Source organism: Pristis pectinata, chromosome 33 (genome assembly GCF_009764475.1).
Source record: "Pristis pectinata isolate sPriPec2 chromosome 33, sPriPec2.1.pri, whole genome shotgun sequence".
Classification (NCBI taxonomy): domain Eukaryota; kingdom Metazoa; phylum Chordata; class Chondrichthyes; order Rhinopristiformes; family Pristidae; genus Pristis; species Pristis pectinata.
The window spans coordinates 17573764-17588098 of record NC_067437.1 but is presented as its reverse complement, the minus strand read 5'-3'; the positions used below and the strand labels follow the sequence as shown (position 1 = coordinate 17588098).

Below are 14335 nucleotides of genomic sequence, written 5' to 3'. Positions count from 1 at the left end.
AATACATGGAACTCAGCTCGAAGCCTTGGGGAGTGAAGAGGAAAGCAACGACAACCTAGTGTCAGTGGTCACACTGTTATTGGGATTTCTCATCTTCGAGTATGATTCTACACTCGAGGCCATGCATCACCCCATCACCACAGTTGCAGCGAGTGGATTAACATTACGTTTACTGCAGCTGGGCATATTACTTGGCATATCCCCATTGGGGGAGTAGGGGCTCTCTTCCTTGTCAGCAAGGTGCCAGCCTAAGTTAACAGTCTCTGTGCACTACACAACTCCAGGTTGCCTGGAGAGAACATGAACAAAGGAACGTAAAAGCAGAGAAATACAGAGCTACCCGAGTCTCTCGAATTCTACCACTCACTCGATCTGTACCAGAACCGACCACTTCTGCTACAGGTCACCCATCTGTTACATTGGCTCTGTTTAACAATGCCTGACCTACTGAGCAGTTTTCTCTTCCTCTACCACCCCCGCCTTTCTCTTTTCCCCTATCTCATAGCCTTTATGTTTCTTTGTTCATGTTCTCTTCAACTGCCCTCATGAACCTATCAACCAGATGGCTTCAGCAGCAGCTTATCCCCACAGCAACCCTGACCTCACTCTATCAAAGATGTACCCTACGTCCTATCCATCCTCAATCTGAGATGCCACCCTGGAGGGAAGATGCTGTTGAACTTTCCTTTGGGTTTCCATCCACAGACTGGAGAAAGAGGGAGGCAGGGGTGGGTGAAGTGGAGAGGGGAAGGGGTGGGTAGTGATGCACACCTGCTTGTGACTGTGGTGATGGTTTGATGCACAGCTTCCCCTGACCAAGGTATGCAGGTGCAGGGCAGCAGAGGTTCTACCCGTGCTGTTAGCAAGGATCTTGGCTTAAAGAGAGAGAGACAGACAGGCACCCACCTGACAGGACTCTCCTTGTAGGACGGTGCGCCAATGGTGACAGAGCCCCCACTGCTGCTCGAGGCGTCGTCGTCATCCTGGTAATAACCACTCGTGGCAAGACGTATGCTGCGGCGGGACATCCTCGACAGAGCACAACCCGGATCCCGATCCAGGCAGCGCAAGCCGCTGACACTAACTGAAAGTAAAGAGAAACACAATGTGAGTGTCCATCCGGAGAGGGGACTGAAGCATGGGATGGCCCATCACCCTGCTCGCTAGCTGGGGTGGGGGAAGCTTCTCACACAAGAGGTGGGGGTGGGAGCCAATCAAATTCCTGCTAGGAGCGGGGGGCAGCCTGTGTCCCGAGGAGCCAGGGTGGGGCCCTATGCAGAATAGCCCCACATACCGCTGGGTGAGTGGGGTGGGACCCATGCCGTGGTCCCACACGTGCTCCCAGCAACGACCACGTGCCTCCCATGCGATGGCACTCACAGCTCCCAGCGGTAGTGGGGCATTGTGGTGAAGCTGCCCGATGGCTGACAGTTCAAATCCTCACCATCCCACTCCCGCACTGTGCTGCAGCCCCAGCACTACAGCAGCTCCAATGATGGACAGTCAACGGGGACCAGGTCTGTCAGCACTGGGAGAAACGTCCCCGTGTCTTGGTCCAGCAGCAACCACTGGTGTTGTACTGTTCACCATGGACAGCTCATGTCCATGGTGAGCAGTACAACACCAGGTCTCTTATGACTACCTTAACTTCACCTCCACACTGCTCCCTGCACAGTCTCCATTCTGATCTGCAGTTTCTCCAGCTTCATTGTATCTGCTCTGATGAAGAGACATTCTGCTCAAGTTCCCTGAGATGATTACGTTCTTCCTGAACCTTGGCTTCATAGACTGATCCCTTGACCACAACTCATCCATTTTCCACATGTCTACTCTGCTCCAGAACAGGGTTCTCCCGGTCTTCTTCTACCACCCCATCAGCCTCCCCATTCCCTGGTGGTGTAGTGTACCATGAAAGTCATCTCAGGTTACAACAGAATCAGGATGAACTGGGAAAGAGGGCAAAAGAATGGCAGATGGAACTTAACTCAGACAAGTGCAAGGTGTTACATTTTGGCAAGACAAGACAGGGCAGGACATACACAGTGAATATCAGCGCCTTGACGAGTGTTGTAGAACAGAGAGACCTAGGGATACAAGTACATAGTTCCTTGAAAGTGGCATCATAGATAGGTAGGGTCATGAAGAAGGCTCATAAACACACTTGCCTTCATCAGACGGGATACTTGAGTACACGAATTGGTATGTCATGTTACAGCTGTTCAAGACCTTGGTGAGACCGCACTTGGAGTATTGTGTGCAGTTCTGGTCACCTTACTATAGGAAGGATGTGATTAAGCTAGAGAGGGTGCAGAAAAACTTCTCAAGGATGTTTGCCAGGCTTAAGTTATAAGGAGAGACTGGATAGGCTTGGACTGTTTTCCCTGGAGCAAAGGCAGCTAAGGGGTGACGTTATAGAGGTTAATGAAATCTTGGGTGTAGAGAAGGTGGATGCACCAATCTAAGAGCCTCTTAAACACCTCTATCATAGTTGCCTTCACTACCTCCCCTGGCAGCACATTCGAGGCACCCACCACCCTGTGGAAAATAAAACATCCTCCCCTCGCATTAGACATTTCAACCCTGAGGAAAAAGATACCAACAGTCTATTCCATCTATGCCTCTCAATCTTATAAGCTTCTTTCTTTTACAATCTTTTTATTAGTTTCCAAATTAATACAGATTAATATATAATATCGATGACTGTACATGTAATACAGAGATCAAGAGAACAATCATGGCATAGATAATCAGAAAGAATAATAAAATATAAAAAAAATCTTTAGATCTCACTCTCTTAGTAGAATATAATATAAAAGAAAGAAAAAATCCCCAAATCAATAAAAAAAAATTGTAAATAATCTCTCTTTTTCAATCTTTTTTAGTTTTCAAATTAATACAAAAAAATTGTAAATAATCAAACCAAACTAAAAAGAAAATTTCAAAGACAAAAAAAACTGGACAAATTTCTCAATAGAAACAGCAATATTATGTCGTCAACTCCGTTCCTCTAAATTGAAAAGTTATTGAAAAGGGATCTATATCATATGAAAGTATTGCATATATGGACTCCAAATGTCTTCAAATTTAAGTGAAGGATCAACAGTACCACTCCTAATTTTTTCCAAGTTTAAACATGATATAGTTTGAGAGAACCATTGAAAAGTACTAGGGGGTATTGGATCCTTCCATTTAAGCAAAATGGATCGCTTGGCCATTAATGCATAAACTTCTATCAGGTCTCCCCCTCAGCCTCTGCCGCTCCAGAGAAAACAACCCACGTTTGTCCAATCTCTCCTTATAGCTCATACTCTCTAATCCAGGCAGCATCTTTGTTAACCTCTCCTGCGCCCTCGCCACAGCCTCCATATCCTTCCTGTAATCTGGCAACTAGAACTGAATGCAATACTCCAGATGCGGCCTAACCAGAGTTTTACAAAGCTGCAACATAACTTCCTGACTCTTGAACTCAATGCCTTTACTAATAAAGGCAAGCATGCCATATGCCTTCTTTACCACCCTATTAACCTGTGCAGCCACTTTCAGGGAGCTATGGACTTGGACCCTAAGATCCCTCTGTACATCAACACTGTTAAGAATCTTGCCATTAACAGCATACTGTCTCTTCACATTTGATCTCCCAAAGTGCAACACCTCACACTTGGCCAGATTAAACTCAATCTGCCATTTCTCTACCCATATCTGCAACTAATCTATAACTAGCTCTATCCTTTGGCAATCTTCTGCACTTTTAAAATGTTGGATGAAAATGTAGATGGGTGGGTTAGTAATTACACCGTTTAAAAGACATTTGGACAGTTACATGGATAGGAAAGGCTTAGAGGAATATGGGCCAAACACAGGCAAAAGGGACTAGCTCAGAAAGGCACCTTGGATGGCATGGATGTTGGGCCGAAGGGCTTGTTTCCGTGCTCTATGACTCTTATGATGGAGGGTCACTGACCTGAAATGTCATGTCTGTTCCCCTCTGCACAGAATGCTGTCTGACCTGCTGAGTACACACAGTACTTGCTGTTTTCATTTCAGACTCCCAACATCCACACGTCTTTCCTTTTCAACCAGAGGCTGCCAACCATGGCCAGCCCCAACGAGAACACTACTTCCACTCAGAGTATGAGCTTATACAACAAGCAACAGATAAAATCTTATAGAATGTTAGCCACAGGCCACGTGACAACAAACAAAGCCACCCACAAAACTACTGTTCGCAGGAATTTATACTGTGGAAATTCTTTTCAGAGAACCCCACCAACCATTCTCTTCCTCACCATTGCCCTCACCTGCTCGGATTGGATGACAGGTCCTGAGCATTATGTGGGGTCATCATCAAAAAATGGGCATTTTCAGCAGGGTTAGAGCAGCCAAGCCTCTGGATACAACATATGGTGGGTCAACAGTGGGCCTGTAATTTAGCTATACCCAGTATCTGTGCCCGCTTCTTGAAAAGGGTTATGCAATTTACCAACACCTCGCCAGCTCTCCCCCCATTGGCTGGGAATACACTGCACCCAGTATTTCTCCAGTTTCTTTGGGAAGTTCACTGGATCTGCTCCCAGCTCCACTCCTGAAAAAATCCTACTAAGAATGAGGAAAACTGCACGTACAGCTGATGTTTCCAATCATTTTAAACCTGTGACCTCAAGGTACTGGCCCTTTCACCACCAGACAATTTCTCCTCACTTTCTTTACGTTGACCCTTTGTGATTTTACACAAGTCTCCCCCAGCTTGCCCTTGTGGCTTTTCGGGTTCACTCACTCCTGAAATCCTTCACCTCTGTTTAGTCTCTGCTCCCTCTCACTGGCCTTTTGACGATGAGGTATCCTGAATGGGACACAACATTCCCACCCAGATTTTATAACCCACTTGCTTTAGATCCCATATGCTTTTCTAAAATAGAGAACCAAGGCTTCCTCAACAGTCTAACCACCTTTGTGTTCTGTGCCCACGTGTCTCTCTGGTCTTAACAGCCCTTGAAATTTGTACTTCTTGTCTACACTACTTACTGAGTTTACTACTTCATGCAAATCAAAATTCAAAGTGCTTAATACGCAGGTTACTAATACATTCCAGAAAAAGCTAGCACTAACATCATCCTCAGAAACACTATTTATTTTCCCAGTTGTACTGAAAACATCCTCTCACCACTTCTCTCTGCATTCTGTCTCCTGGTCAATGTTGTATCAACACTGCTACTGCCCTCAATACCAAGAATTTGCTAACAATTCTATTATGTAGAAGTCTAACACACCATATATGCATCATCACCAGGATACATGAACCTAGTCTCCTTCAAAAGAATTTGTTCATAAGAGTCATAGATTTAAACAACATGGAAACAGGCCCTTCGGCCCAACATGTCCATGCCAACCAAGTTGCCTACCTGAGCTAATCCCATTTCCCCATGTTTAGCACACATCGTTCTAAACCTTTCCTATCCATGTACCTGTCCAAATGTCTTTTAGATGTTGCAATTGTTCCCACCTCTCCCACTCCGTCTGGCATCTTGTTCCACGTACCACCACTCTCTGTGTGGGAAAAACTTGCCCCTCAGGTCTCCTTTAACTCTTTCCCCTCTTACCTTAAACCCATGCCTTCTAGTTCTAGACTCCCCTACCCAAGGAAAATCTCTGCCCCTCAAGATTTCATAAACGTCTATAATATCACCCTTCAGCCTCCTACTCTCCAGGGAAAAAGTCCAAGTCTATCCTGTCTCTCCTTATAACTCAAGCCCTCCACTCCTAGCAACATCCTCATGAAGATTTTCTGCACTCTCTAGCTTAGTCACTCACATTCCTCCTATGGTACAGTGACCAGAACTGCACACAATACTCTAAGTGCTGTCTCACCAGCAACTTGTACAGCTGTAACAACTCTTGTACTCGATGCCCTGAACGATGAAGGCAAGCATGCCATTCACCTTCTTCATCACCCTGTCTACCTTCGTCACCACTTTCAGAAATCATGTACTTATACCCCTAGGTCTCTCTGTTCTATAACATTCCCCAGGATCCTATGATTCATTACGTCCTGCTCTGGTTTAACTTCCCAAAATTCATCACTTCGCACTTGTCAGAGTTAAATTCGATCTGCCATTCCTTTGCCCACTTTCCAGTTGATCCCGATCCTGTTGTAACCTTAAACAACCTTCTTCACTGTCCACTACACCACCAAATTTGGTGTCATCCACAAACTTACTAATCAAGTCACGTATTTTCTCATCCAAGTCATTAATATAAACGACAAGCAACAGGGGACCTGATCCTTGCAGCACACCACTGCTCATCAACCTTGTTAAATGATGGGCCATCAGACATGATGGGCCAAATGGCCTCCCCCTGAACTGGATACTCCTATCAATGATTCCCAAAAAGCCAGGAGAGAAATGGAGACATTTTTTCCAATTGTGATCCAAAGTTAAAGTCCCAACCTTGTCTTTGGTAAATTCACTTGTTTTCCCAAATTTATTTTATCACAAGTTATCATCTTTAACAGTTTCCCTCCCCACCACTGACAGTTCAGTTAACCTCTTGCAATATGTAATCCGACTCACCTGGTACCACCCCTGTATCCAAGGATAAGTGAAGTTTGCAACCAGATGCCACTACAGCACAAGGAGAGTATGGTTACAGAACTCCTGCAGCTTGAGGCACCTTAAGGGCCACAACACTACAAACCAGCAGACAGCATCAATTCATCATGGTCACACCAGGTCCGAGACACTGGGACCAGTTCACTCAAAGTAAAACAAGAGGGCGGGGACACGAATCTGGGATTAATTCAGGGCCATAAACAGAGTGAAGGTTTCAAACTGCTTTCACAAAACAGCAGAAGACATGATGGGCCAAACAGCCTCTTCCTAAACTAGATACTCCTATCAATGATTCCCAAAAAGCCAGGAGAGAATTGGGGACATTTTTCCCACTTATGGTCCATACTTAAAGTCCCAAATAAGGTACAGAAAATCCTCGCAGCTATAATACATCTTAATCCTTGTAATACTGTCTATTATTAGCGTCTCCAACAATACCTCCTCACACTTAACGGTGAAGTGCCCCCATGTCTGATGGGACTCCTGTGAGTTTATACCGAAGGCGAGGAGTGCGGGTGATTTCCACCCACAGAGCCCCAGGATAAGCAGTCACCTGTCCGGGCTCTGTTCGGATGCCGCCAGCATCAAGAGCCGCCTGCCAGCGAGCCGACCGTCCCGCCGGGGAGGCAGAGACCGAGGAGGTGCGCCGAACGGAAATGAGTTGCAACCTCCCCAACTGGCACCAGAAAATAACGGTGTCTGGCGGCAGGCCTCCCTCGGGGCCCGGCAGCACGGCGCAGCCGCTTCAAACACACACGGACCGGGATGCACGGCTCCTCATCACCTCCGGAACCACACCGACCACCCCGCCGCCTCAGGTGAGCTCCGGCCCGGCCGCAACACTACAACTGCAACACCGCCTTCCGTCCAATCAGCCGTCGCCCGTCGCGCAACGAGCCGGCCAGTTCTCCGCATCTATTGGACAATCGTCCGTCAATCAAAGACATTCTGTTTTCTTATTGGCTGCCGTATTCAAAAGCCACATTGTGTCTGTTAAAGCGGCGGTTCGGCCGGCAGGAATTTAAAGAGACAGGTACCCACTGACCTGTGCCCTGTGGACAGTGGAAGAGCCTTGGGCTGGAAGGACTTAAATCAAACGGGGGAGAGTTATTGGATCGGAACGAAAAGCAGAGATCTGCCTAAATTTTCCGCGTAACTTGCCGCTGTAATTGGTGCTGCAGGGTGGGATTCTCGACAACACCCATCTACAATCATGGAACCATTGGGCCTATTTGCTCTTTCAAAGCGCAACGCTCCCTTTGTTTGCCCAAATTTCCTTCAGTTTCCCCCCTTTAACTATTAACCCGTTCCCTTATAGATCTGTATCCACGAGCCCGTCAAGCTGGCTATTCAAGTGCTTGTCACTGGTGTAAAAAGTATTTCCCCTTGTCTTTATTTCTTTATCCAGCCACCTTAAATCAATACCTTCTGGTTGTCAAAACTTCAGCCACTGGAAATGGTTTCTCTTTATTTAAATCCTTCACAGTTTTGAAATCTCCTCAGCTCCAAGAAAGCAAGCTCACCTTCCCTTGCCCAGCCACATACACATAATTCCTCATCTCTGGAGTGGAGTGTTCCAGTAAATCCTTTTGGGCTCTCCAAAACCTTATCATCCTTCTGAACTTGGTGTGTCCAGAAATGCACACATTACTCAACATAGAATTCAATACTTTATAGATGTTTACTATAACCTCCTGGCTCTGTACTCAGAGATTCATTATGCTGTATGGTTTACGAAATGCTTTGTTAACCACCCGGGTCACCTTTAATCTTCTCCCTTATTGGGACATCTTTGATGTTTAAAAGCCAAGCCTGTCCTTAAGGTTCCCACAGCCATGCATCATTTGACAGAGCAATACTGATCAGTTGATAACATAGGTAGTGCAATGGCAGACAATAGATGTGAGGTGATGTTTTGGAAGGACTAATATGGTAAGGACATACACAATGAATGGTAGAACCCTAGAGAGTTTTGAGAAACAGGAACCTCAACAAGTCCAAGGATCCCTGAAGGTGGCAGCATGGGTAGATGAGGTGGTGAAGAAGGTATATGGGATTTTTGCCTTCATTATCCAGGGAATAGAATATACAAACAGGGAGATTATGGTATAACTTTAACAAAACATTGTCTAGGCAACAAATACAGTACTGTGTAGAGTTCTGGTCACTTAGGTATTGGTATTGGTTTATTATTGTCACGTACTGAGGTACAGTGAAAAACTTGTCTTGCATATCATTCGTACAGATCAATTCATTACACATTGAGTTACATTGAGTTAGTACAGAGTGCATTGTGTATAAGATAACTGGAAATGTAAGGGTTAACAACTGGAAATGTAAGGATTGATAGTGTGCGGTTATATATGAGGTAGTACAGGTAAAAAACAATAACAGAGTAAAGTGTCATAGCTACAGGGAAGTGCATTGCAGGTAGACAATAAGGTGCAAGGTCATAACAAAGGTAGATTATGAGGTCAAGAGTCCACCTATAGGAAGAGTGTGATTGCACTGGAGAGAGGGTGCAGAGGAGATTCACCAGGATGTTGCCTGTGATGGAGTGTTTCAGTTATCAGGAAGGACTGGATAGGCTGGGTTTGTTTTCCTTGGAGAGGAAGAGTCTGAGGGGGGACCTGATAGAGGTGTACAAAATTATGAGAGGTATAGATGAAGTAGATAATGAAACGCTGAGTTCCTCCTGTGCTTTTGTGTGTTGCTCTAGATACTGAGAAACTATTCCCTATAGAAGAGGTGTCTATGATCAGAGGGCATAGGCTTAAGGTAAGGGATAGCAGATTCAGAGGAAGATGAGGAGGAGATTTTTCACTCAGACAGTGGTTGAAATCTGGAAAGCATTACCTAACAGGATGGTGGAGTTAGAGACCCTCACACCATTTAACAAGTTTCAATGAGCAAGAAGGCACAGGCTGAGTGCTGGAAAATAGGATTAATGGTGTTTAATGGCTGGCATGGATGTGGTGGGCCAAAGGGCCTGTTTCCACACTGTATGACTCTGACTTCACAAGTTTCTGCAGTGAATTTTATCTGCCGTGCATCCTCCCATTCCTATCAGCCTTTCACTATCTTCTATACTGTTTACCACACTTCCAGGTTTTGTGTGATCTGCACGTTTTCAAATTCTGCCCAACGTCCCAAGGTCCCTCCCATATATCACAACATCCATTTGCCATGGTATTGAAGCTTGAGCTCTCCATTAGCCTCCCTCTGGTCCAAGACACACTCATTCATCACCACAGCCTCCTGTCTCCCTGCTGAGTCTGTCTCTGTGCTCAGAGAGTCATAGAGTCGTCCTGCACGGAAACAGGCCCTTCAGCCCACTGAGTCTGTGCTGACTGTCAACCACCCATTTACACTGACCCTACATTAACCCAATTTTCTATTCTCCCCACATTCTCATCAACTCCCCCCGGATTCTACCCCTCACCTACACACTAGAGACAATCTATGGTGACCAATTAACCAAACAATCGGCACGTTATTGGGATGTGGAAGGAAACTGGGACACCCGATGAAAACTCATGCAGTCACAGAGAGAACGTGCAAACTCCACACAGACAGCACCGGAGGTCAGGATTGAACTGTGAGGCAGTGGCTCTACCAGCTGTGCCACTGTGCTGTTACTGTTCCTGTTGTCTCTCGGGCTTCCATATTACTGATAAGGACTAAAGACACTTCATCAAACACATTTTGAAAACCTTCCTGTTTCTTTATGAATATAAAGCAAAGTTTTTTGGTCAAATATGATATGCACTTAACAAATGTGTCTCTCTTTTGTTACTCCTCCCATGTCTAAGTGGCTATTAATTTACTTCAAGATTATTGTTTCAAAAAGTTACCCCACTGGTTCACCAGCAGTGAACACCATAGCCTCCAACTCTCAGACTTATCTCTCACTCTCCTTTCATGAACAGGGTTCTAACAGATGCAAACTCTCCAGGCCCCTGGCACTATCTTTGTATCCAAAGAAGGCTGGAAGATGTGGGTGCACCTGTGTAACTTCCACTCCCACTGTAACACACATCCAGGCTGGGCAATGTCTGTTCTAAGTGCTGTCGCTATGTCAAGTTCTTTCTCTTTAGCTATTTTAATCTCATTTTAACCACCATAGCTTTGGTAAAATTTGGTTGGCAAAGTTCTCATTTAACACGGTAACCATACCAGCTGCCTCCACCAACTGATCTCAGTTTTGGTGCCTAACTGGCTGCACCACTGACCGCTCTGACATCCCTTGTACTGTCAATATTCCTGCTAAGGTCCTCGGCATTCTCAGCTTCATCCTGTCTCTTAGCCTCTCTTTTACTTTCCTTCTAACCTTGTCTGTATATTTATATCCTCATTCTCTCCTTATTTATCCAGTTGAACTCTGCCACTCTCTCTCTCTCCTTGTCTCTCCCTACCCTTCTCTCACCCCTCTCTCTCTTTCCCTCCCCTCTCTCCCCCTCTCTCTTTCTCTCTCCCCTATCTCTCCCCCTTTCTTTCTCTCTCCCTCACTCTCCATCTTTCTACCTCTCTCTCCTTCCCTCTCTCCTTCTTCTTTCTCCTCTTTCTCCCTCTCTCTTTCACTCTCTTCTCCCTCTGCCCCTCTCTCCCCCCCCCCTTTCTCTCTGATGTAGAATTGCTGCTACACAATGCATTAGCACATCAAAAAAAGGCAAAAATCCCATTTCAAGGCACAATTTACCAGGCCTCCAACCTCCTCAATTTGCTGACACACAAATTGATCCAGTTCGTTCTAGATTGCTTCCATACTTATCGAAACCTTCGAATACAGTAATCATTATTCCCAAGACTCTCTCTCATTGGACATTCTCCACTTAAATCAGAACGTTCCCAGGAATGAGTCCAACAGTTCCCTCTGGTTGGGAACACGGTAGTCAATCTCTTGTCCGCACTTCCCAATTCTTCCCCTTCTTCCCTTAATGCAATTGGTCAAATTATGGCAAAACTCACTTATAGTCACAGATCCCAACTGCTGAATCAGTAAAAATTAAGATTCCTGAGAGATTGTGGGTTTCTTCAGGTCTTTGGTACCTCCTGTTGGATGACTCTCGTTATCTGCTGCTCAGCTCATTCTATCATATCTAATTCCACCCGTAGTTTGACCAAGTTACCTGAAGCAACAATGGAAATGCAAATTGTGAGCCACATCTGACATCACAGTTGCAGAGTGACAGCACAAAGCAACTCAACTCAGATTCCTTCAGCTGCACAAGTAATGAACCTTGTGCAAGTACTAGAAATCCTTGTTCAGGACAGGATGTGTTCTTTAACCTGTGAGCTACCCATCCGACCTCAGAGAAAACTATTACATATCCTTCAGGTTGGGCCCTTGCTACAACCTGACTCTCCAAGTCCCCGTTGATTCTCACCAATTTTTATGAATGCACCATAGAAAGAATCCTATCCGGATGCATCACAGCTCGGTATGGCAACTGCTCTTCCCGTGACAGCAAGAAACTACAGAGAGTTGTGGACACAGCTCAACACATCACAGAAACCAGCCTCCCCTCCATGGACTCAGTCTATACTTCTGGCTGCCTCGGTAAAGGAGCCAACATAATCAAAGACCCCCACCCACCCTGGACATTCTCTCCTCCCCCCTCCCAATGGGCATAAGACACAAAAGTCTGAAAGCACGTACCACCAGGCTCAAGGACAGCTTCTATCCTGCTGTTCTAAGACTACTGAACAGTTCCCTAGCATGTTAAGATGGACTCTTGACCTCACAATCTACCTTGTTATGACCTTGCACCCTATTGTCTGCCTGCACCGCACTTTCCCTGTAACTGTAATATTTTATTCTGCATTCTGTCATTGTTTTCCCTTGTACTACCTCAATGTACTGACGTTGTGAAATGATCTGTATGGATGGCAAACGAAACAAAGTTTTTCACTGTACTTTGGTACATGTGACAATATTAAACCAATTTACCAAATGTCTAAAGATCTCAACCACCTGGAAATTCCTCAGTGCCTGGAAAGGCATGTTACATGTGTGATATATAGTGGACCAACAAATACATTGTACAACAGGTCATTCATGTAGAAATCTATCGTCCAACAGGTCCGAGGCACCATGTGTAACCTGCAAGGCCACATGATCACCACATCCTTCATTCTCTCCATCACGGAGTGAGCAGAGGAAGGAAGGCTATGGTTCTGGGGCTGTGGGTAGCGGGGTGGGAGTCTCAAAGAAGGAAAGTCCAGGGTGGAGCCGGATCCTGGTAACTGGGAGGGGGTTGTTAGGTGGAATGGGCTAGAGACGTGAGCAGTTGCTTGTCACATCAAGATAGTGACAAGCCCCTGGGATTAAAAAGCTACATGAGTAGAAATTGGCTCAGAGGAAGAAAGTACAAAGTGGTGGTAAGTATTTATTCTTCAGATGGAGAACTGTAGACCTAAAACCCTGGTTAGGCCACAGCAGGTGAGGGATTCCATCTCCATTAGACCGGAGAAGCCGGGGTTATTGATCAGAGAGTCGTGGACAGATATTGCCCAATGGTCAGTGTCTATTACACAAGGGTGTCTCGAGCGACCGATTGGGGGGAACAGAGGTGGTCGTAACGGACTGCAGGAGGACCCTGATAAGCTGGGAGAATGGGCAGACAAGTGGCAGGTGGAACTTAATATAGAAAATGTGGACATGTTGATGCAGCAGTTCCTGCTACTGCCTCGATCCTGAGTTCAACCCTGGTTTTGGGTGTGTCTGTTTAGAATTTGCATATTCTCCCTGTGGTTTTCCACCAGGTGCTCTAGTTTCCTCCCATGTCCAACTGACATGCCAGTAGGTTAACTGGCTGCTGTAAATTACCCTTAGTGTGGCAATTATTGATGGGCGCGTGGGAGGGAATAAACTTCAGGGCTGAACAGGAATGGGATTAATCTGCTGAAAACTGGCATGGATCCATTGGGCCTAATGGCCTCTTCTGTACTTAATAAGTGAGATGATATACATTGACAGAAGGACCAGGAACACAATATAAATACAAATTTTTATAAGGTGTTCAGTGACTCCTTGAAGGGCAGGGTATGCTGAGTGAGTTGGTTGGTAAAGCAAGTGAGATCCTGGTATTCCGAACAAGAAGCAGAGTACAAGAGCAGGGAGCTGAACCTGCATAAAACAGGTTAGAGCTCAACTGGAGTATTGCATCTGGTTCTGGTCACCACCCCTTAGAAATTGTGAAGGTCCCGGAGAGGGTGCAGAAGAGATTTACTTCAACATCTCCAGGGTGAAGGAGTCCAGTTCTGTTAGAATGGAGAAGCTGGGGTTGTTGTGGACACAGCTCAGCACATCACGGAATCTAGCCTCCCCTCCATGGACTCTGTCTACACTTCTCGCTGCTTTGGTAAAGCAGCCAGCATAATCAAAGACCCCCACCCACCCGGGACATTCTCTCTTCTCCCCTCTCCCATCAGGCAGAAGATACAAAAGCCTGAAAGCACGTACCACCAGGCTCAAGGACAGCTTCTATCCTGTTGTTATAAGACTATTGAACGGTTCCCTAGACTTTTGACCTCACAATCTACCTCGTTATGACCTTGCACCTATTGTATGGCTGCTGTTACGAGCCCTAGGTTGCTACTTGGTGAGTGTCCCTTTAAGGCACCAGAACGGTGAATGCCCTTGCTTCCAGCAGTTACTGACTCTTCTGCTGTGCAATCAAAGGAAGACTTCACCGCAGCCCTCAGTGGAGGTGTCGAGTTTCTTT

The 14335-nt window shown here is 45.8% G+C and overlaps 1 protein-coding gene across 2 annotated transcripts in view; it reads right to left on the bottom strand.

Annotated features, from left to right (window-relative positions):
* The window catches only part of LOC127585708 (SUN domain-containing protein 2-like), a 45906-nt gene extending 38427 nt beyond the window's left edge, over positions 1-7479 (bottom strand). The window contains exons 1-2 of one of the 2 annotated variants that reach the window (XM_052043412.1): positions 7370-7479; positions 907-1084 (exon numbers count right to left, since the gene is read on the bottom strand). In XM_052043412.1, coding sequence (XP_051899372.1) covers positions 907-1028 — 122 coding nt within the window. In that variant the 5' untranslated portion in view covers positions 1029-1084; positions 7370-7479. Of the gene's footprint in view, positions 1-906; positions 1085-7161; positions 7303-7369 lie in introns of those variants that run through there. The other variant, XM_052043411.1, reaches the window with a different exon arrangement.
* Between the last annotated feature and the right edge of the window lie 6856 nt (positions 7480-14335).